Source organism: Schistocerca gregaria, chromosome 2 (genome assembly GCF_023897955.1).
Source record: "Schistocerca gregaria isolate iqSchGreg1 chromosome 2, iqSchGreg1.2, whole genome shotgun sequence".
Classification (NCBI taxonomy): Eukaryota; Metazoa; Arthropoda; class Insecta; order Orthoptera; family Acrididae; genus Schistocerca; species Schistocerca gregaria.
The window spans coordinates 289,432,699-289,457,930 of record NC_064921.1 but is presented as its reverse complement, the minus strand read 5'-3'; the positions used below and the strand labels follow the sequence as shown (position 1 = coordinate 289,457,930).

The window sequence follows — 25,232 nt, the reverse complement described above, 5'->3', positions numbered from 1 at the left end:
CCCTGTCTGGCCCCCTTCTCAATCATTGCTTCCTTTTGATGCCCTTCGACTCTTATGGCTGCCGTCTGGTTTCTGTACAGTCTGTAAACAGCCTTCCACTCCCTGTGTTTTATCCCTGGCACGTTCAGATTTTCAAAGAGAGTATTCCAGAGAACATTGTCTAAAGTTTTCTCCAAGTCTGCAAATGCTATACATGTAAGTTGGCCTTTCCGAAACCTATGCTCTAAGATTAGTACATGGATCAGTGCGGTCTCGTGTGGTCCTACATTTCCCCGGAATTAAAACCGATCCCCTTCGAGGACGACTTCTAGTAGATTTTCTATTTTTCTGTAAAAACTGATGTTAGTATTTTGGACCCATGGCTAATTAAACTGCTATTTCGATAATATTTTCTCCTGTCAGCATCTGCGTTCCTTTTAACTGGCATTACTGCAGTGTTCTTGAAGTCTCTCTCGTGTAGCTTACACACCAAATGGAAGAGTTTAGGCTACCGGGAGGTCTAACGGAATGTCGTTTACTGACGAGGCCTTGTTCCGTCTTAGGTCTTTCACTGCTATGTTAAAATCTTCTCGCAATATCGTAACTTCTCTTCATTTACTTCTTCTATTTCCATAATACTGCCTGAAAGTTATATCACTTGTATAGACCCTCTAAGTACTCATTCACCTTTCCCTCCTTTGCTTAGGATTGGTTTTCCATCTGAGCTCTTGATATTAACACAGCTGCTTTTCTCCAAAGACCTCTTTAATTTTCCTGTAACGGGGTGTACATATTACCCTAGTGGTATATCATTCTAAATCTTACATGTGTCCTCGAGCCATTCCTGCTTAGACATTTTTTAGAAATTTGTGTTCCCTTTCGTCTGGTGCAATTTTTATATGTTCTCCTTTCATCAATTAAGTTGAATATCTTGTGTGTTGGCTAAGGAGTTGCACTAGGCCATTTCTTATCAGTTTCATTCTCTGCTGTCTTGACTATTTCCCCTCTTAAAGCTACCTATTCTTCTTCTATTGTAATCCTTCCCAATGTTCTAGTCACTCGTTGCCCTGTGCTGAAACTCTCAACTTCTGGTTCTTTCAATCTAACCAGGTCATATCTCCTTACTTCCCACCTTTTGCAACGCCTTCAGTCCTACTCCACAGTTCCCAATCAATAAATTGTGGTCAGAGTCCACATTTGCCACGGGAAATGAGTTGTAATTTAGAAACTGGTTACTAAATCTCTGTCGTAATGTTATATGATCAATCTGGAATCTTCCGGTATCTCCAGGTCTCTTGGACGTATACAACTTTCTTTCGTGATTCTTAAACAAGGTGTTAGCGATGATTAAATTATGCTCTTTGCTAAATTATACCAGCTGGCTTCCTCTTTCACCACTTTCCCCCAGTCAATATTCATCTGCAACTTTTCCGGTTGACCGTTCGGTCTAACGCACGGTTTTCCGGGCGGGAAGGAGCGCCTAGTCCCCGGCAGGAATCCGCCCGGCGGATTTGTGTAGAGGTCCGGTGGACCGGCCAGACTGTGGATGGTTTTTAGGCGATTTTCCATCTGCCTCGGCAAATGCGGGCTGGTTCCTCTTATTCCGCCTCAGTTACATTATGTCGGCGCAAACAGGTTCTCCACGTACCCGTACACCATCATAACTCTACCACACAAACATGGGGCTACACTCGTCTGGTGTGAGACGTTCTCTGGGAGGTCCACTGGGGGCCGAACCGTACAATAACCCTGGGTTCGGTGTGGGGCGGCGGAGGGTTGAAGTGGACTGCGGTAGTCGTCGTGGGGTTGTGGATCATTCCGGCTTCGGTGGGGACGGAGGCTCTCCGTCGTTCTAGGTCCATGGTTAACATACAATAAAATACAAACAATACAATGCTGTTCATAGTTGCTTCCTCCCATTCCCATTTTCTTATTCATTATTAAGCCTAATCTTTAATTACGCCTCTTTGATTTTGTATTTATTACCCTCTATTCACCTGACCAGAGGTCCTTGTCCTGTTGACACGGAACATTATTAATTCCCACTGCAACCTACCCCGCTACGGTCGCAGGTTCGAATCCTGCCTTGGGCATGGATGTGTGTGATGTCCTTAGATTAGTTAGGTTTAAGTAGTTCTAAGTTCTAGGGGAGTGATGACCTTAGAAGTTAAGTCCCATAGTGCTCAGAGCCATTTGAACCAGCAAACTACCCTTTCATCTTTTTAAAATTTTCTAGCCTTCCTTTCTGATTAAGGGATCTAACATTCCAAGCTCCAATAGATAGAACGCCAGTTTTGTTTTTCCTGGCGACGACATTCCCCTGTGTAGTCCCCTCCCGGAAATCAGAATAGGGGACTGTTTTAGGGTGACTATTTTACATCCGAGTTATTTTACGCGGGAGGATTTCATCTTCATTTAACATTACAGTAGAGCTGCATGCCCCAGGAAAAGTCACCGATGTAGTTTCCCCTTGATTTCAGCCGTTCGCAGTACCAGCACAGCAGGTCAATGTTACAAAGCCAGGTCAGTAAATTATCCAGACTGTTGCCTTTGTAACTGCTGAAAAGGCTGCTGCCTCTCTTCAGTAACCATATGGTTGTCTGGCCTCTCGACAGGTAATGCTCTGATGTGGTGGCACCTATGGTACGGCTATAACTGAGGCACGGAAGCCAACCTTCCCTCCACCCCCCCCCCCCCCTCCGCTCCCCCGGCAAGCCCTCACAACCCTAACGGCAAGGCCTAATGGTTCATGTGGGATGGGAAGGGGGGACGGCTAACGTATTAATATTTTGTTAGTATTTCTACCAATTAGTGGTCATAGTCGATTCACATGTGCACAGAAAGAAATGGCAGCGTAATTCCTTAATTGCTAGTCCCAAGTTCACTTCGTGTTGCACCCCGAACGATGGTTGAGGTGTCCCTGAACATATCACACGGTTTGAAAATGTTATTCTGTTACCAAACAGCCAACGTATTGTCTGTCAGTGTGCCTAGTCCTCTGTTACCAAGAGATCTGAACATTTCAGTGCTTGGGTAAAATTTTGCTAAAATGATATTTTATGTCTGTACAGCGTATTTATATAGCTCAGAGGTATTAAAAATAAACTAAATTCTTCTTTTGAAGGGGCGTGTAGTTTTTACCGCCAATGAGGGGGTATATTGCATTGTAGTTGATGGGGATCTCTTATTACATAATAACTTCCTTACGTGTCCAAGGACAGTGTTCGAGACAGTGACGATAGAAGAATCGCCAACATCAGATATTAGGCGTTACAAGGCCGAGGACACACAAAGTGCCGTCCGTGGTTGCTGTTGCTGGAGCCAGTGTTATGTCTTCTATTGCGACGTCTCGCCAGTTTCTCGAAGTACGAGAACCACTTGGGGATTGCGCATTCCTCATACGGCTACGCTAGAAGAGTCAGCGGTATTCTAGGTGATATTTCGGAGGAACAGAGTGCGTGGTTGCCTCTCTCTCTCTCTCTCTCTCTCTCTCTCTCTCTCTCTCTCTCTCTCTCTCTCTCTCTCACACACACACACACACACACACACACACACATACATTTGTTCGGTTCTAGGCGCTACAGTCTGGAACCGAGCGACCGCTGCTGTCGCAGGTTTGAATCCATGCTAAGGCATGGATGTGTGTGATGTCCTTAGGTTAAGGTTTAATTAGTTCTAGGTGACTGATGACCTCAGAAGTTAAGTCGCATAGTGCTCAGAGCCATTTGAACCATACGTTTGTTCATTTGTGCACTAAATTTTACTTAGAGTTCAGTTGCAGCTTGGTCCACATACAGTAAAACGTGCGGTTCGAAGCAATGAACACCAAGCACCTAAATCATAAACACTGTTTCCTCAGTAAATCATTCAGCTCTTACATATGTGAAGAAAAATGTTTCAGTTTATACTATTAGAAACCAAGATCACTTTTGGTGAAAGTTTATATATGACTGCTTCACATGAAGTTATCTTGGCTTGTAATACTATAAATTACAACTTAAGAAAGCGCCAACAACGCCTGTAAAATATATTTAGATAAGGGATTGTAATTTCTCTGGTGTGTCATATTGTAAGTAGGCTGTTTTGGTTTTTTTTATTGGTAACGCCGCCGCCACGTAGCGCTCTGTATGAAAATCACTGGCTGTGTCGTGTGCAGTCTGTGGCTGGTTTGCATTGTTGTCTGCCATTGTAGTGTTGGGCAGGGGCAGCTGGATGCTAACAGCGCGTAGCGTTGCGCAGTTGGAGGTGAGCCGCCAGCAGTGGTGGATGTGGGGAGAGAGATGGCGGAGTTTTGTAATTTGTAAGACTGGATGTCATGAACTGCTATATATATTATGACTATTAAGGTAAATACATTGTTTGTTTTCTATCAAAATCTTTCATTTGCTAACTATGCCTGTCAGTAGTTAATGCCTTCAGTAGTTTGAATCTTTTATTTAGCTGGTAGTAGTGGCGCTCGCTGTATTGTAGTAGTTCGAGTAACCAAGATTTTTGTGAGGTAAGCAATTTGTGAAACGTATAGGTTAATGTTAGTCAGGGCCATTTTTTTGTAGGGATTTTTGAAAGTCAGATTGTGTTGCGCTGAAAATATTGTGTGTCAGTTTAAGCACAGTCTTGTATAATTTTTCTAATGGGACTTTTCATAATATGTTGCATTAACGGATTGGAGATCAGTTAAATTAACTGATGTAGGTACATACATAGCTCTGTAATGATGATAAGTTTAAAACTCGTTTCTGTCACCGAATAAAAAAAACTGTAACAGGATTATAATATGTACTTGCCACTGGCCTTTCACTTTAACAGAAACTATTTGGCTGGGAAATCCAGATTCAGTCGTTCTGACAGGTAAATGAATTAGTGACACACTATTGAACACACTAAGTTTCAGTTTATGGATATCGACGAAATGTGTGTAATGCAGCAGATGATGCTGTATAAATGAAACGCAACCATAGTAAAGAAATTCATCCAACGTTAATATATATTTTACTTGATTGTCAAAAATTATACAATTTCTTTTTTTTACACAAGGGTAATTTCGTTATAAAATTTCTGTATAAAAATCTATATGTAAAGATCACGTTCTCCTAAATGTTGAGCGATTTCGTCGTAACTAATTTTCTGACACTTTCTATTGTCAACTTCGTAAGTACTTGGAGTCCTTGTGCGTACTGAGATCAATGGCTGAAGTACTGGTGAAACCGACGCCTCGATTGATACAACTTGTCTTAGCAGACGAACTTCAAGCAAAACACAATTAGCGGCCAGAGGGATGTAGTTCCTGAAACGAGATAGACAGTGAGTAAATGAGTGTTCGCTAGCACAATATTTATATATAACGTTAATTATAATTACATGTTAGAAAGAAGTACAGTTGTGTGAAGAGAAAGGAATAAGCAATAACAGAAGTTAATTAGTCTGATACCTTAGCGACGTGTGCCTCATATTTTCTCCGGCCCACTTTTTTCTTATTCATCTTGACAATATTGGCCACGTCTATGCGTGACGTTTGTTTATGTTCAAGTAATCTTATTTTCGTTTTGTTATTATCTGATATAGTCAAACTGGAGATAAGCGATCTGTGTGTATTGAAAGTTGGGTTTTCAGGAAAAAACTATTTGCTACTAAAGATCACGTGTAATATTTTAACTTTATTTTCCATTGTTTACTTTCTATTGAAATAAAGGCTGTTAATTTAAATTGTTTGTAATGTAAGCACAACAAGATCTCAATTTAAACTCATAGCTTTTGTGAACAAAATTGTTTATTTTTTGCGACTACTCTATGTTAAGAAATCTGTAACAGGTTTTGAGTGTGTATTTCGTATCGTTCTGACCTAGAAGAGTACGGAAGAGCAGAAAATATGCAGAGTTTGATGTTGGTACCGTACACCGTAAAATTAGATTCAATATTTAGAAACGTAAACTGCCTTTTGCAAATGTACGACAAGGCCAGTGTCCGAGAATAAATCTCTGATATCAAACAGGAAGGACGATGAATTACGGAACTAAGAATTCAAAGAATCTGAAGGACAACTTTTTATCAGTTTACATCTGCTTCTCTGTTAAGTAATAACTGTACTGACAGAAATTGTCATAATGCAGTGGCAACAAGTATAATTCAGTTCTTGTAGATGGCTTCCAAAGAGATGATAAATTTGTTTTGCATTTCAGTACTTCCGCATTTTAATTTGGGTCTTCCACTTATTCGTTTATGTGTATCTCAAACAGTCAAGTTCAGATGCTAGGTACACTACGACATAAACTGTAACGTACTATGCATCCACACATATATTATACAATAGATTCTAAGGTATTTTAGGATATGTTCTCATTAGTATACAACCTGTACAAAAATATATGTATTCAATTTTATGAAAATGCGTTACAGTCGATATCAGTAGCAGCAGTAAGTTTTGAATATTCCTCCTCCACTATGCAAGTAAGCATCCTTATTCCAAGACTACAACAACAGGCAATTGGTTACTGGAGTTGTAAATGCAACACGCAGGTATAGTGAGCCTTCGTGGTGCTTGGCTAACATTAACATCTCTGCCCAGTAATGTACAGATCCTGGACTCTAAATCATACTTGAAAATGACTGTTTTTCAGACACTTGTTGCTACAGTGATGCTCACAAAAAGAGCTGCATACGGAAGGGCCCGACTGACCCACTACACATTGCATGTGTATGTTGCACACCATCAGCTTTGGCAGTGGCTACTTTTGCACGGTCAGCCAGACGCTCGGGGAGCGTGAACGGGCTGTGACCTCGTGGGCATCGGTTGATATAAGTGGGTCCCAAACGGTTCTGCCGGACGGTACGCGGTTAGCGTCACTAAAACACCAGATATTTGTGCACTGTGCCAAGTCGTCCGAAAGCGCGTTGTCAGGCTTGACGAGCTTGATAGGGACAACATCGTGCGGCTGTGGGAACCCGGATGCTCTTATCGTCATCTGTGCAGCTGCATTGTCACCACCATTGGTCGTTGTTGGGACACGGAAGGCACTCATCTATGTGGATGTCCGACACAGCGACACATATCACAAATCATAAGGGGGAAAGTGGGGGCGGGAGACCGGGGGCGGGGGGGGGGGGGGTGAGGACCGACGGATTGTTCATCAGCCGCGAAATCAAACGGTAACGATTGGGGCTACCCTGTCTTACAAGCAACATCCCGTGAGTGCATGGCGCACGAGTCACTGCATGCCAATCAGTAAGGCTGCCACGTACACCCAACCAGAGTCGCGCCCAATTCGCCTGTTGTTGGCAGCGACGGACGAGGGCCCTTTAGACGAGTAGTGAGTCATCTTCAGGCAACGAACACCAAATCCGTGTTTGGGGGCGCAGTGGAGCGCCATGAAGAGTGGCCTCCCATCACAAGCCCTTGGAATTCCTCTAATCGATGGCCATACAGTTCACGAACGCCCAGCCCATGCCATATTTCAACTGCTGCCATCACCCGAGTGCGCCTTGCAGCTGTGGATACTCTCCCGTCGCTAGCCGTATCGCCCGCCCTTCACTCGATGGAGAATGTGTGGGGTTTCGTGGAGCGTTGTCACCAGGGCTTAGCTCCCATCTACCACTCTGCGGGAACCGCGCTCGTAGATGCAAATGGCGAGAAACGGAGTATTACAGCAATACAACCAAGACACGTACAATTCCATTCCGCGACTTATGGAATATTCAAAGCCATGGAGGACCGCCGTCATACTAACACGAACTCGTTCTGGCCGTTTAGTACAATGAATGTTGGTCCTTCAAAGTTGAAAATGTAATCATTTCGCATGTTTGGTACCACATACCTGAATGCCAGCAGTGACCGCCATCTTATCCGACTTGTCCTTCTGGGTGCAGCTCTTTTTATGACTCTCAGAGCAATCGTATTTATAGCCTGTACACTGTTGTGTGTGTGTGTGTGTGTGTGTCCGACAGAGATTTTAAGATTAAGTAACGAATTTCGAACTGTTAAAGCCCACTGGCAAGCTGACCTGCGGCTCTGCCGGTCTGGCTCCTCCTGGCGAGGCTGGCGTCCCTATTGCCTCCCAGGAAGCGGTAGGTGACGTTGAAGCCTGTGGCGTCGAGGCGGCCGTTGGACTTGAACGTGAGCCGGAAGTACTTCCCGTCGGACAGCACGTCGAACGGCTCCAGCTGGCCGCAGTACCTGGAGAACCGCGAGTCGCGGCCTCTGTAGTTGGACATCTCTACGTAGTCGCTCGCTGACAGTGCTTCACACCTGAAAAACACAAATCACTTCATTGCGGATACTCTGATCATCTTTCCGTTATTAGAAACTTATACACTACAGGCCATTAAATTGCTACACCAAGAAGAAAACAATGGCTCTGAGCACAATGGGACTTAACATCGGTGGTCATCAGTCCCCTAGAACTTAGGACTACTTAAACCTAACTAACCTAAGGACATCACATACATCTATGCCCGAGGTAGGATTCGAACCTGCGACCGTAGTGGTCACGCTGTTCCAGACTGAAGCGCCTAGAACCGCACGGCAACAACTGCCGGCCACAAAGATGAAATGAAGATGATAAACGGATATTCATTGGACAAATATATTATACTAGAACTGACATGTGATTACATTTTCACGCAATTTGGGTGCATAGATCCTGATAAATCAGTACCTAGAACAACCACCTCTGGCCGTAATAACGGCCTTGATACTCCTGGGCATTGAGTCAAACAGAGCTTGGATGGCATGTCCAGGTACAGCTGCCCGTTCAGCTTCAACACGATACCACACATCATCAAGAGTAGTGACTGTCCCATTGTGATGAGCCATTTGCTCGGCCACCATTGACCAGACGTTTTCAGTTGGTGAGAGATCCGGAGAATTTGCTGGCCAGGGCAGCAGTCGAAAATTTTCTGTATCCAGATGGCCCGTACAGGACCTGCAACATGTGGTCGTGCATTTTCCTGCTGAAATATAGGATTTCGCAGGGAACGAATGAAGCTTAGAGCCACGGGTCGTAACACATCTGAAAGGTAACGTCCACTGTTCAAAATGCCGTCAATGCGAACAATAGGTGACCGAGACGTGTAACCATTGCCACCCCATACCACCACGCTTCCAATGTGCGTTCACCGCGATGTCGCCAAACACGGATGCGTCCATCATGATGCTGTAAACAGAGCCTGGATCCACGCGGAAAAATGACGTTTCGCCATTCGTGCACCCAGGTTCGTCGATGAGTACACCATCGCAGGCGCTCCTGTCGCTGATGCAGCGTCAAGGGTAACCGCAGCCATGGTCTCCGAGCTGATAGTCCATGCTTCTGCAAACGTTGTGGCTGCACGATCCGTTACAGCCATGCGGATAAGATGCCAGCCAACTCGACTGCTAGTGATACGAGGCCGTTGGGATCTAGCATGGCGTTCCGTATTACCCTCCTGAAAACACAGATTTCATATTCTTCTAACAGTCATTGGATCTCGACCAACGCGAGCAGCAATGTCGCGATACGATAAACCGCAATCTCGATATGCTACAAGCCGATCTTTATGAAAGTCTCCTTCTTACACGTGGCATCACAATAACATTTGACAAGGCAACGCCGGTCAACTGCTCTTTGTGTATGAGTAATCGGTTTGAAACTTTTCTCATGTCAGCACGTTGTAGCTGTCGCCACCGGTGCCAACCTTGTGTGAATGCTCTGAAAAGCTAATGCTTTGCATATCACAGCGTCTATTTCCTGTCGGTTAAATTTCGCGTCTGTAGCACGTCATCTTCGTGGTGCAGCATTTTTAATTGCCAGTAGTGTAGATTTGTGTGAGCCAGTCGCCTATTATATACTCCTCAGCAGGCACCCCACAGACACTGTCTCAGATTCTGCAGCGCCCGATAAGTTATACATGTCTCCTGGGTTTTGCAAAATGGAGAGCACCTGAGAGGGCTAAGTATAGTGAATCCTAGATTTCCTGAGCTGACGGGAGTTTGTCGATCCTATCACTTTTCTGTAACTGCATGTTTAGATCATGTGATGGATCCTTGTGCTTAAAAACGGGAACAGGGATATTGGGTTGAACGTGAAGATCCCGGGGTAGGACAACAATTCTAAAAAATAACTAATGCTCAACGTGTGCATTGTGCCTATAGACTCGATGGCAGACGCATCATCAACGGCCAATCTCTCCTTACCAGATGCGCCGCAGTTAGTACTCAAGCATGCAGCATTCAGGTTGGATCAATGCTTATTTCTCTAGCATCTCATCTTATTTCTGTGGATCGTTATTCATAATAACACCCCTCCAATGGTTCGAATGGACCTTTAGGTAGAATAAACTCATTATGAGCACGTAAACAACGAATACGTGAGTTGACTCTTCTAAGCAACAGGTCATGCAGCATTACACAGAATATCTGTAACACAACAGGACTGTCGACGAGAATTTGTGTTTAGTTAGGAAGCTTGGAGGAACTTCACTTACGAAGTTATCACCCGCTGGCATTTATTAAGTCTTGTATGGTACCGCAGGATTCAGAGACTTGCTGTCATTGGTGCCTGGCTCTTTTCGAAGTTTCATATTAGTTGGAAGGCAGCCATAAGTATCTATGAAACTTAATCGATGTAATTGTACTGTTTGGTTTTTTATATTTTATCTTTTAACCATTACATAATTGTGAAGAAGTGGACGTGCATGTACGTGTTCAGCTGTTCAAGTAGTCATATAATCAAGTAAGCACGTGCGTTCGTGAAAAGTGTGTGTGTGTGTGTGTGTGTGTGTGTGTGTGTGTGTGTGTGAGAGAGAGAGAGAGAGAGAGAGAGAGAGCGTGTGGGCAGGCAAGCGGGGAGGCGCACGTGTGCGCATGTGTGTCTCTGCTTTTGGTACGGTATCTCTGCTTGTCAGTGCTTAATCTGTCAGTGATGTGCAGTACTAAAATATTCTCTGTGATGAAAATTTAAAAATATGTTCACGATTTGACAGTCTCTACGATAGTGGAGAGGTAGATGGTCTGCTGTTGCGTGTACTTGCGTATCGAACTATTCGGGGAAAGACTTTAATCGTACGAATATTGCAGTAGACAAATGACAGGTTAACAAAGAATGAGCTAAAGTGGACAATTGCAGAAATTGATGATTCCAAATGCCAGCCGTTATTTCAGAGTCAACCCCCGCACATCAGAAACTAGAGATTATCAAACATAAAACCACTCTAAGTACTCTGAAGTCTTTTAGATTTTTGTGAACAAGAATAAAGCTGGAATGGGAGAGAGAATTATCGTACAGTACAGCAAGGAGTGTGAGAGCATAATGTTTTATATTCACAACTGTTTCGTTTTAGTTTGGCAAGAAACTATTTAACCCAGAAAAGTGTACCTAAAGAAGATGGGAGAGAAAACCAAGATTCATAATATCCAGCAGAGAAACAGATTTTGTAATGTGAACGAATTTGAAAGAGAAACGTCATATAGAAACAAAAGTAGAGTGTTATGTATTAAAAAAGATTATTCGTGAAAGGTTAACCAAAAATGTTATAAATCAAGTAGCATTGAGGAAACCAGTGTTATATAGCGGATATGAGAAATCAAATACACAGGGTTACTCATAAACAGCTTCGGGGTTTCAGAAGAGTGCAAGAAATACAGAAGACAGACACACATCAGTGGGTAGAGCATCTCTCCAAGTTTGTAACTCGCGTTATATGTACTCATCACCGTTCGTGATGCCGAAGTGTCAATACGTGAACGCAGTTAAGTGAAGTTGCTGACGCCAATTGCCTAGGAAAGCACGACAACAGCTTGCATTGGAAAAATGTTCTTTGGGTCGCCTACCTACAGGCGCGATCTAATTCTAAGCAGCAATGTAAAGCGGATGAGCTCTGTAACGCAACTACGTCCAAGCGCATTTTAGGAATCGAAAGTTGGCGAGACACTCTGTCCTCTGGTACGTGTCTTTTTCAGTACATTTTGTAGTTTTCGGATAGTTGTTTTCTGAAACCCGCAGTTACATATGAACAATACTGTCCGTAAGTTCCACGTAACGAATATGATCTAGCTGAATTAACTGGTAGCTTCATGGAAGATAATTTGGATTTAATATTGGGAGTATGATCTTGATGTAAAATGTTTGCAGTTACTAAAATAAAAATAAGGTTTTATAGCTTGCTGAGATAATGTTGATTAAAGGGAAACTGGGGGTGAAATAAGATTACGAAAGACGCTTAACCACCACTATGTTTGTGAATGCATCGCTATTTGCGGGCGATAATTTTTTCTTTTTTCTCTTCCTTTCCTTTCTTTCTTTCCATTTAGTATATACATGTATATTTCCGATGATATGACAGAGTGTTTATTTTTCCTGTGTTTGTTAGAGATAATATCTTTTTGAAATTAATTTTTTACATAAGTAAATACATTTCTTTTGTTTATTGAGTAGATAAAATGTTTAGATTCTTTGCTTATCATTCGCTAAAAATTTTTATTGTGATTAAAATAGTTATACAATAAAAATATGCTGAGATACTGTATAAATAGAGAGAGCGATCTGGGAGTATCGATAGTAACGGTGGAACAGTGTACTTAGAGCGAGTCTGTGTTAGACGGAGGTGGCGCGTGAGCAAGTATGGTTTAATGTCTGTGTTTGGCTTTTCGCAAATTGGTGCCAACGGAACTTGTTAATGGCGATAAATGTTTCTGTTCTTTCCGTACCGGATTCTGAAATGTTCATTGTGGACAGAGAAGTTGGACTGTGGAAAACCGCCAACTGAACTGGTTCGTGTAACTACGACAATACAGCCATGTACGGACGACATCGTAGTTACGGCTTTGGAGGTGAGCTGTGTTCGCTTTGACTGTATCGCGTGCACTTTAAGAATTTCAGATTTTCTATGTATGTTTTCGTTGTGGCCGAGAACAGTGTAACCTAATGCCACAGACGTGTTAAAAACTGTGTACCATGAATGTGCTGATGCCCGCCTAGCGTGGTGATTTCACGTAACGAATCAATTGCAATTATGAGATCGGAAAACTTTAAAACTGTGTAACGAACATTTTACTGCCAATCTCGTATGAGATAGACGTAAAATCATGCGCACGCAACAGTCTGAGTTTTGGTAACAACAACAACAAGAACAACAACAACTTACAGTCTGCCAGTGGCCTATAATACGCCATTGAGGTCATCTTAGCTGGATGGGGATCATTTGCCATATGAAAAGATCATCAGCAGTCTTCATTCAATCAACGGAGCTGATCCAACACGCGGCCTCTGCCGACGAGCTGCTGTAACATCATCTTCAACTTCACAACACACTGTCGTTATCTCAACACATCCGCACCGAAAAGATAAGATGCAAAGCTTTGCACTCTCCCCGTTGAAAGAATAAACAGGAATTCAGCGGATGAACTTGTAAATTCACTTATTTTCATTTAAAAAACACAATTTTGTTTAACTTTACGATAATAAAACTACTTGCATTGAACTGTTAGCTTTCATTATAGGTATTGTCGACCAGCCATTATTTGTGAGCAGTTTTCTTTACTTAAACTATATGTCATTTTGAGTTAACGTAGTTGCATTTGAATAGATTTTTGTGTACCTTTTGGTGGGAAGTGTTAGAAATGTGAGTGTAGTATTTATTCAAAAGTGAGTGGGCACAGTTTATTGTGTGATACGTTCGCGCTCGTAAATCGCGATGTCCGCCATTAGTTTCTTCGCACCGACCAGTAGGATTAAAGCTACTTATTCGCTTTGATGCAAGCTTTATGGCGAGGGTAAAATTGAAAGGGGCAGCTGTCAGACCACATAGGCTATATTTACCTACTACTCAGTCATGTTACCACACTATCATGAGTAGAAACATCGATTTTTGATGATCACGGGGGATAAGTGTAGAGACGTAAAGCCTAAGCCTTCAGCGATTACGGGATTATTAATAGAATTGTGTGGGATATGCACGTTTAGGAAACTGTTCAATAGAAGGATGTTTCGTTCCACACAATTCGGAAGTAAAACGAGTTCTTTTCGGGAAATATAATTAGGTACATTCTCAATAGCGCTATTTTCACAAGAATTTGTATAAACACGCGGACTGTTATCTCACAAAGAACAACCCTTGGGAATCGTTTTCTTCACATGTTGAAGATTACTTGTACAAAATTAATTTGTGGAAAACATGAAATAAGTACGGAAAAGATGTAGAACAATGAACAATATAGTTTCCAGAAGGATATATATGGCGAAGGGGTGGAGGGTCGACAAATTATCATTCCTTCAAATTCGAATTAGTCATTTTCAGCAATACAACTGATGTAATCTTCTGTAATAAATCAGGCAGTAACAAAGCTCGATTTCAGAAGACAAACTGCAATGCACATAACAGATGGTCGCATACTTTTTGAAAGAATTTCTTGCTAAACTTTTGCACAAATCTATTTGACTGCCTCTATTTATTGCGAATGTCGAAAATTTTACTTTGTGCCGTTTTGTATAAGAGTTATGTAGGGGAAGTGCATTAAAAATATATAGGGTAACTCGAAAATTGAAGGTGAAATGGTGTAGACTGTGGATAATTGTAAAATATGGATTTTTAGCCGATCTGAGTCTTCGATGAGCACTACGTACGAGAAACGTATTTTTGAACACTTAACAGCTGTCTTCCGAATTTACGTTGTTAAATCATGTTGAGAAACAACGCGCAGACGCCTGTAAAATGTCGATGAATGAATATGCCTCTGTTACAGTAGATGGTTGTTGTTCGACGCTGCGGTATTGCTCCTTACAAAAACTTGAAGTCATTCTTTTAAGGAATGGTGCTACAGAAAGCAGTGCCTGAAAATCTAAAAGAATAAAGAGAGAGTATTTTCGCAGCAGGTGCATGGTAACTGAATGTGTATGAGAACTCTCAAGGAAAAGTGGACGCTCAAGAAAAGATGGCTGACCAATGTTCTCGAGCGAGAATTCTTTGTACTGTGGAAATTGAGGAGTTGGTATGACAGGAGCTTCATTAATATCCCCCTTCCACTCGGATAGTGTTTTCATACATTGTAGAATAAAGTGAAGAGAGACTAGCGGAGCATCAACATTCGGTTATACGATCAAATTAGTTAGGTTTGATGCAACCTGATAGGCGACGTGATTTCAACACATGCTGTTTACTACATTAGCTTCTTAGTCACTGGAATTCTAAACACGTGTCCTTACACGCGAAACACATAATTGCAATATCAAATGTGACACGTCCGCCATCTTGGTTGTATCTTTGCATAAATCTTTCTCCGCCTCGTTTTCCAGTTCAGCCTACGACTGTGGAAAAATTATCCTGAATCCTGCGTCATTTCCTAAACCACTCTACGCTCAAGAGGAGGATTAAAGCTGTATCTGTTATCGTCCTCTCTCGGCATATCTCAGCTATTTTCTTTCGGTCCAACAAGGTGTCAAACAGTCACGTTGTGATGTATATTTACTTTTCTCATCCCTTTCTATTTCTGTTTTTTTTTTATCCATTTCATCTACTAATCTTAGTATGTTAATTCCCGTTCTTTCTCTGAACACTCAACTCCTTGTGGCACTTTGATTGCTTCTGTACTGTTGCCCCACGCTTCTGTCATGTGTCACTTCTCTCATTCGACACGAACAAGATGAAGTTGATTGGTACGATGTTAAAAATACTAAAATTTCTTAAATTCGAGATATTAATTGCTATGGATATTATTATCATTATTATTGTCATTACTACTACTACTACTACTACTACTACTTACTACAGAACTTGTAATGCTGGCTCTGGGTTCACTGAGAAGGTCTGGGCAATGTCAGAGAGGGTATGAAAGCCCTAATCTTACAATGTGAACTAAATGCACACATAAAGAAATTATATTGCAATCTATGAACTAAGAAGGGTAGCTATCATTAGGAACAATTCCCGTCGACTTACGTTCAGAAAGAAGTGTTAGTTGTTTATGCCAAAAAAAACTAAATGTTCATTGCCTATCTTTAGTTTCTAATCTGATAGTACTTAATCTAGATTCTTCTGCTATCTCTAGCCGCAATTTTGAACTCACAGGTTTGAGACACTTCAAAATGGTATAAATGGCTCTGAGCACTATGCGACTTAACTTCTGAGGTCATCAATCACCTAGAACTTAGAACTAATTAAACCTAACTAACCTAAGGACATCACACACATGCATTCCCGAGGCAGGATTCGAACCTGCGACAGTAGTGATCGCGCGGTTCCGGACTGTAGCGCCTAGAACCGCTCGGCCTCTCTGGCCGGCTCGTGGGGACCGGCCTGGCCCTCACCTAGAGAGATGTGGAAAACCGCCTAAAAACCACATCGAGTCAGGTCAGCATACCGGCCCTCGTCGTTAATCCAGCGGATTCGATCAAGCTGGCGCGCCTACCCGAGTCCAGGAAGCAGCGCATTAGCGCTCTTGGCTTCCCTGGCGGGTCAGCAACCTCCTCTTCCATTTTAGGATATGTATTAGTACGCAACTCTAACACTAAACGGTCGTTTTCCTAGAGCTAGATATCCAAAGAATGATGTTTGAAGATGTACGTGTGGCTGGAAGTCTCACTGAGATTGTTAAGTGATGAAGTCCATAGGAAAAAGCTACTGAAAGGATGAGGCTGCTGCAATGTGGGCACAGATCAATTGGATGATAGCAAGTGTAAGGGAAGGTACTGTGGCGGAACGCACAGGAGAAAATGTAACAAAATCGACTGCATAGATGAGGTTCGTATATGAAGGAAGCTATGAACTTACATACACATACGTTTAGAACCCGGTACGGGCTGGAATTATTAAGGTAGAGACATTCATTGACCGAAACCTCCGACGAATGTGGCACACTCAGCCATTTGGTTGTATTGTAATGAGAAAATATGATCATCACAATAAACACTGGAATTCAGGGAAAAATTTTTCATCTGTAACTCGGGTAAAGTGGAGCCATGGCAAAAGCATAAAAGCGGGCATAGTCATTCCCCTGTGATGTAACGAGTCTAAGTGATAATTTTTGTGCTACAATCACTGTTTTCCTGCTTGTTTTGGAAGTTTAACCCATTTTTATGTCCTGCTATATATATCTGCACCTTTAATAGATTACTCTTGTACTGACGGCCTGTAGCGCCTAAACGTACTCACGGTTGCACTCCCTCCACGTCGAAATGGACGAAGCGTAACGCGATCCGCTGCCCGGGCCGGCCGTGGAAGAAGAAGTGGCACTCGGTGTCCCTGGGGTAGAGTCCGGGGAAGTTGGGGCTGGTCACGTAGCCCCTGGCCGCCTCGCTGCCGTTGAAGGAGAAGGCGCACGGCCACGACGACAGCTGGCGGCCGCGCGGCGCGATCACCCCGAAGTCTGCAACACGGCGCGCGCCGCACCTGTTGCTAACTGCTGCCGCTTCATCGTCCTAATACTACACTACTGGCCAATAAAATTGCTACACCAAGAAGAAATACATATCATAAACTCGTATTCAATGGACTGATATATTATACTAGAACTGACATCTGGTTACATTTTCACCCAATTTGGGTGCACAGATCCTGCGAAATCAGTACCAGGAACAACCACCTCTGGCCGTAATAACGGCCTTGATACGCCTGGGCATTTAGTCAAACAGAGCTCGGTTGGCGTGTACAGGTACAGCTGCCCATGCAGCCAGTATGGCGATGAAGAATACACGATTCCAAAGTGCGTTCACCGCGATGTCGCCAAACACGGATGCGACAACACTCACACGGTAAGGTTTCACTTTAAAGCCATGACATGACCTACGAGATATTCCATTTTGCTGTGATAATCGTCGTTTTCACTTGTAACGACTTCTTTCAATGTGTGCCGCCACGTTGGCCACAACTTCAGGTGTACACTGCGTGTGGAACGCCACTTTCTTACTAGATCCTGTATCGTTAATTTTGCAGGAGTATTACTTTCAGGTAATTTTTCATGAAAAGTGTAACAAACAACTTTACCAAGCGAGATGGCGCAGTGGTTAGCATACTGGACTCGCATTCGGGAGGACTAAGGTTCAATCCCACATCCGACCATTCTGATTTAGGTTTTCCGTGATTTCCCTAAATCGCTCCAGGCAAATGCCGGGATGGTTCCTTTGAAAGGACACGGCCGATTTCCTTCCCCGTCCTTCCCTAATCTCATGAGACCGATGACATCGCAGTATGGTCTCCTCCCCCAAATCAGCCCAACACAACTTTAATGGATTCAGATCGCACATATTCTTCAACAATGAACACACATTCTTCAATGGAGTAAGACATTTCAATGAAGTACACGGTTTATAGCGACTACTTTTCGTATGAAGTATTCACACGCTACTGCTGTTGGAAGGTGTCAAAGAAACTGACAAGCTAGTAATGCGACTCACACGCATTCGCATTCCGGTTCGGGCCTGTTTTATGTGCGCCGCTCTGTGTAATCTACATGTAAGGAAAGTACATGTTGGGATTCTCATTCATAAATTGCATCTTAACGGTATTGCTTCTGTGGAGATTGAGTTACGTCTCATGTAAGAATAAGAGACGCCCTTCAGCATCTGTTAAGACCGTGGCCGATCGTTCCGTAATATTGTAGAGAGCAACGGTGAGGATCACGTGTCTGCCTAGCAGATATGCAGTCGATTAGATCAAGAGGGTCATGTTCTACAGCATACACGATCTTAGTGATCCACTGCGATTCGTTGGTTCAAATGGCTCTGAGCACTATGGGACTTAACGTCTGAGGTCATCAGTCCCCTAGAACGTAGAACTACTTAAACCTAACTAAGCTAAGGACATCACAAACATCCATGCCCGAGGCAGGATTCGAACCTGCGACAGTAACAGTCGCGCGGTTCCAAACTGTAGCGCCTAGAGCCCCTCGGCCGGCAATGCGATTAGTATCAGACAGGTTACACAGGGTTTCTCTTCTAACATAAGTCAGACAATTTTCTCAGATGTTTCGGCACTTATTTGCAACTTCGTTATTGCAGTGTGTAAATGACGTCAACCAGATGGAATACTGTTCAATATGTTTTTCATGTCATGTCTTACATCGAAGGAAAATATCGGTTTGTTTCTGTTTCGAACAAAGTTATTTTTAAAACGGAATTCTACATGCCCATTCGATAAGAGCGCCAACGGCCTTGCCGCAGTGGTAACACCGGTTCCCGTCAGATCACCGAAGTTAAGCTCTGTGAGGCAAGCTGAGGAGCTACTTGACTGAGAAGTAGCGGCTCCGGTCTCGGAAACTGACTTAGACCGGGAGAGCGGTGTGCTGACCACAGGAACCTCCATATCCGCATCCAGTGGCGCCGGTGGGCAGAGGATGATACGGCCTATTCGGTAAGAGATTCGATAAGAGCAGTCCCAGATTAGTCCAGTACGATAATATTTGTTTCGTCAATATGCAACAACGTTGCCAGTAAAAGATGGAGGATAACTGGTACTCCACCAGCGACAGCACTGCTCTAACCTATGCTGCCTGCTAACGCCGTGCAGCAGCGCCACTCACTTGCTGCTGGAGGACTGTGTATTCTTCGTGTTTCCTATCGCTGATACTGCTTATCGATAAAACAAATATCGCGCTTGAATAATTCCGAAAAACTCAATCGAATGGGCACGTAAAATTCTCCTTTAAAAACAAATTTTGTTTGTAGCTTTCTGTCAGTGCTAGGCTTCGCGTGAAAGATATGATGAGCAGTAGTTGTTCAATCTGACGCCGTTTACACACTGAAAAATGAAACTGCAGGGACGTGCCGGAAGAACACAGGATAAAGCGTCTGGTGACCCTTAATAAACGCGTGGTCACAAACAGGCTAAAAAGCTCGTAAGGGTGTTGCGGGGAAGTTTTTCGTGATAATTATTTAACAAAATAAAAAAATCGATACGTTTCATCGTTTCCGAATTATCTAGCATTGAACTTAGCCAATCAGGTCACTGCAAGCGCTAATTCAAGCAGCCTGCCAGATATAATTAGTATCAAATGTTCTCACTGCATAGATGATAACGCACGAGTCCTGCTCCCAACGCGACCGCTACGGTAGCAGGTTCGAATCCTGCCTCGGGCATGGATGTGTGTGATGTCCTCAGGTTAAGTAGGTTTCAGTAGTTCTAAGTTCTAGGGGACTGATGACCTCAGAAGTTAAGTCACATAGTGCTCAGAGCCATTTATTTTCCTCCTATCCTTGGCCGAAGTTCAATCCTTACTACCGTAGCATTTGTTGTAAACCACTCTTTATCTGTTTTAGGAAACGAACCGAGGAACACGTTTGACGACACTGTCCGTGGCGGGCCGCTTGAATTTGTGTGTGCAACGGCCTGACTAGCTAACTTCAAATAACTCGGAAATGGCGCAACTTGTCGATTTTTTCCTTATTAATTATTTCCCCACGCAACCTACCTAGCAGCACATTTACAAACTTGTCAGATTGTTCCTGATCACCCTGTATATTGTTCGCCCAGTCGTACAAGATAATACAGCCACGTCACATTTTAAGAACGAGGTACTTGTCTGCAGCACGACAGGTGTTAACATGGCCAGTTCTACGATATCTGGAGCACAATGATCTCTCAGAACTAGACCATTATAGCAGTTCCCTTAACATGGGAGCAGAGAGCGGCGTGCTGAGAGGGCAGCGCTCTACCACACTGGACACATGAGAGGTACCAGGCTGATTGGATGTAGCCATGTGTGGAAGCTTTGAGGATATTCAACACTGCTAGATCAAAACACAACCCAAGACCACTATACTACATAGTCGACTATTAACTGCCTTGGAATCACCAGGAGTATCTCCACAGCAACATGTTTTACTCGACAAAAGTTTAACTAATGAAACCCAGTATTTTGCAGCCGATGGCAAACCTCCAACGGGGATGTCATTTCGAGAATCCAGATTGACGTCAGTGGCTTACGATACATGAAAATCTGTGCCGGACCGGTACTAGAACCCGATATAGCGCTTATAGCGAGCGGTAGCCTTAAGCACTTCCGTTATCCGAGCGCGCCAGCTCTTGGGACAGTATTATTATAGGAATCACTTGAGATTAAATTAGAAAACATCACAAACAGAGACGAAGATGTTTGCTTAAAATCTGTTTGGAATCCAGCTGTCTCCCTGGTCAAATAACGGACAGAGCTAATGTTATTTGCTCATTCGTCGGTAATCAATATTCACAATAGATAACTTCTGAAGACTACGATAATATAGTACCAGGACCGCCCCATGTCAGAAACAAGTACAGTGGTGAAAGGAAAACCCATAGCACTGTGAATGATTTCAAGACAGTTGTACATACACTACCAAGTGGGGTTGGGTTGTTTGGGGGAGGAGAAAAGACAGCGAGGTAATCGGTCACATCGGATTAGGGAAGAACGGGGGAGGAAGTCGGCCGTGCCCTTTCAGAGGAACCATCCCGGCATTTGCCTGGAGCGATTTAGGGAAATCACGGAAAACCTAAATCAGGATGGCCGGACCCGGGATTGAACCGTCGTCCTCCCGAATGCGAGTCCAGTGTGCTAGATACTGCGTCACCTCACTCGGTGGTGGGTCAGCACGTTCTTGTTAAATGTCACGGTAAATGTAAAAGTCGCGTGACTAAGGCCTCCCGTCGGGTAGACCGTTCGCCGGGTGCAAGTCCTTCGATTTGATGCAACTTCGGTAACTTGCTCGTCGATGGGGATGAAATGATGATAATTGGGTCAACACACCACCCAGTCCCTAAGCAGAGAAAATCTCCGACACAGCCAGGAATCGAACCCGGGCCTTTAGGAATGACATCCTGTTGCGCTGACCACTCAGCTACAGGGGCGGCCAATGTCACGGTAAAAACTCACGATAAGGCTCTTGAAGCGCCGTCACTCCCAGGTGCAATAATATTGTGCTCAACAAATAGGTCTCTTCTGCTGCAGTGGTGGCGCTGTTTGTTTACTCTGTCGGGAGCATTGTCTTTTTACATACGCCACATTACGGCTTTGGTCGGTTGAGACTCGCCTGCACGAGGGTCTAATGGTACAGAGCTCTATAGTTGCATCTATACCTTGAAAATGACGGGATTTTTCGTGTCTGGGACAAACGCAAGTTTCTTACCTGGCTTTATCGACCAATCCATCGATTATTGGTGTTGAGTATTATACGAAGAGTAGAAGATGGAATATTGCACCGTCATGCATAAACCATATCTGCTTCTGCAAGAGAAAGGTTCTCCAATAGCACATGTAATTTAACTTGCAGAAATAGGTAACGAGTAGGCAACTGTTAATTTGTCTGGTAAGGTGTGAGGCCAAAGTGAGACTTCAGCCATAATTCCCTTCCTTACGTTAATAGTGAAAATGTATTGCTTCAAGAATTACGCCTGAATTTGATCTTCCTACAACGGATTATTGTGGAAATTTATTATCCCGTTTTGTGGGACTCAGGCCTCATTCATAAATATGTGGGCCAACTATAAAAATTGATGAATTTATATATGTATGTACGTTTTTATGTATGTATGTACGTTCCATATCACCTTCGACACCACTGAACTGGCTTCAACCAAAATTGGTACACGTATCACAATCTGGAGAGAATTACTGTGGGGGTAAGAACCACATACTTGTCAAAGCGGCGGGGGTGGTAGTGAAAAAGTAGTGCAGCTCACGACGTGGGAGCTAGCGAACTTTATTCATCCAGCATTTGAGAATGAGAGCACATTGTGACTTGCTATAAGCATTTCGTATAATGTCAAACCAGTACGAAACGTTTTCTCACTGATGACACCCACATACGATGAAAGGAAAAAAGTTTATCGCCTACCATATATTGCCATTTCAAGCAGAAAAGTGCCACATCCGGCGTAATGCATTAATTTTACTTCTTTACTACTAACTGTATTCACGAAAACTCATACTGTATACATGTATGCCACTAATGTGCCTGCAATAATTATATCATTGTACGACCCATAGTTCAGGAGATAAACACTGAGATTCGTGAAACACTGCCCCATCAAGAAAGAGTTCTAATTTATTACTACTAAATTCGATTCACAACACATTTCGAAGACAGTATCCAAATGAAGCACAGAATGTACCAACAAAATTATGTCACTGTACGACAAATTGTTCAGGAGATATGACGTGATAGAAACTGAGCTGCGTGACAACGAAACGGCAGGACGAAATTCATTAGCGGTACAGATGAAATACGTGTGTAATACGTTAAATATATGCGACATGTGTGTACTCTGGCATAGTCATGAGTAAAAAGCTACTCCTAAATCAATTGATCTATTTCAGTCAAACTTAGTACCCATGTTTCTACCTGGAAAGAAATACTGTGGGAATATTAACCAGTAACTTTCTTTTGGGGTGGAGGCGATAATGTAGAGAGAGAAGGGAGGGGATAAACAGATGGACAGAGGAAGTGAAGATGAGAAGATGGGAAGAGAGAGGGGTAAGAGATGATGGACTGAAGTGGGGCGGGGGAGGAGGTTGATGAATAGGTGGGAGAGGGGGCAGGAAATAGTACAGAAAGAGATGAGAGATCAACAGCAATAGATGGGAGGGTGATAGGGACCGAGCGAGGGGGAGTAAAGGATGAGCAGGGCGAGAGGGAGAAGGAGGTGGGGAGAAGGGGATAAAGGGGAAGGAGGAGTTGGTAGGAGGAAATACTCGTCAACAGGCACTGGAAAGGTGGAACTGGTGGAGAGAGAAGAGGGGGAGGGGGGAAGGACGAAGGATGGAGAGAAGGGCTGTGGAGATGGGCTAATAGACTAAATACACACCTGTGCAAAGCAGATGCTCATATAGTTGTTAATACGATGTAAGTTTCGTTATTCGAATAAAACACACGAGCTTTCGGTGTGTCCGCCATTGTCATCAAAAGTTGAAATCATTGAGAAGTGGCACTGTGTTGTGTTTGTACAGGTCTGGAATGTTCCAGAGAGGTCGATGTGACGTACGGGTATGCAAGGAAGGCGAGTTAGGCATCTCACAGTAACTCCGGTCCGACACGGGGCTATCAGCTGCCCAGCTTGTCTCCTTGCGCATGCGTCGGTTCGGCCTTTCAGGAACGTTCTGAGACGCTGCTATTGCCCTTATATAAGCGGAACACTGTCAGGCCGGGTAGCCAGTGAATTTTCTCCTGATGACGTTGGCGGAGACAAAAAGCGAAAGCTGTATTGTTTTACCGGAAGCGACACGGCTTGTAAACTGAGAAGATTTATTGAAGGGTACCAAAGCAAAATACTCCGACGACACGGTGAACAACGTTTTTTACGTCTTTAGTAGTTCCAGTTCTACGTGTTGTTGTATGTGGATCACCATCTACTCATTTGCAACGCACTGACTTCCACATTCGCCTTGAGAACTATGCGAGGTCTTTCACGACCCATAACCCTCTGTGTGAAACATCTGCTGACTGCAAGTCGCTATAATAACCTCCTCCTTATCCTCCTCCTCTTCCTCGTTTCCTCCTCCTTTTCCTCGTCTCCTCCTCCTCGTCCTCCTCCTCCTTTTCCTCGTCTCCTCCTCCTCGTCCTCCTCCTCCTTCTTCTTTTTCTTCTTCGGCACCACAGCCGTTTATAAGCATTGCCTTCCTCAACATCTGGCTTCCATATATCTCTGTTGTCAGCTTTTCTCGCTGGAATACCATGCTGAACACTTCTTCTGACGGATGTGAACGCTGAAGATGTTCGGCTGTCTTCCGGCCGAAACAGCTGAATTGACAGATTCACTGAGATATTATGGCGGTATATGGACCACGTGCAATGTCACATCCTGCCATAGTAAAGTGATACGAATAATTTTTCATGGCAGCACAGAACTGGGTCATACAGATCTGGAAGTTATGAACTTTCACGATGCAATTTCCATTTTTTTGGAAAGATGAATGAATATCAATCAGGAGGAATGGGGGCGAAAATTTTCAACAGTGGTTCTCGAATGTTATTTACTGGAACTTTAAAAATAGAATCACATGTCTGCGTGGCTTTCAAACACTCAATGAAAGTTACTTGGCCTGCCATAACAATGAGTAACAGTTTTTGAAGTAACCCAGTGAATACTGTGCATCACAATGACATCATCACCATCAGAGAACTAGGCACAGAGGCAAAGAAAACCAGCATGACTACTTATACAAGTTGATACTAACTGCTCTGGATACATGCAGAACAGCCCAAAATCTCAACCAAAATAAGTTTTCCAATGCAGATCACTTTTAAATAATGTTTGCAGCAGTAAAACTATCAATCACTGGAGGCTAGGTAAATGACAAACCTGGTGGCAACAGAAGACACGATAA

The 25,232-nt window shown here is 43.4% G+C and overlaps 1 protein-coding gene across 1 annotated transcript in view; it reads right to left on the bottom strand.

The window, feature by feature from the left end:
* Nucleotides 1-4,951: 4,951 nt before the first annotated feature.
* LOC126336127 (suppressor of lurcher protein 1-like) overlaps nucleotides 4,952-25,232 on the bottom strand; it is a 309,867-nt gene continuing 289,586 nt past the window's right edge. Inside the window, exons 11-13 of the mRNA XM_049999616.1 lie at nucleotides 17,092-17,305; nucleotides 7,974-8,218; nucleotides 4,952-5,263 (exon numbers count right to left, since the gene is read on the bottom strand). Of these exons, the coding sequence (XP_049855573.1) occupies nucleotides 5,211-5,263; nucleotides 7,974-8,218; nucleotides 17,092-17,305 (512 nt within the window). The 3' untranslated portion in view covers nucleotides 4,952-5,210. The remainder of the gene's footprint in view (nucleotides 5,264-7,973; nucleotides 8,219-17,091; nucleotides 17,306-25,232) is intronic.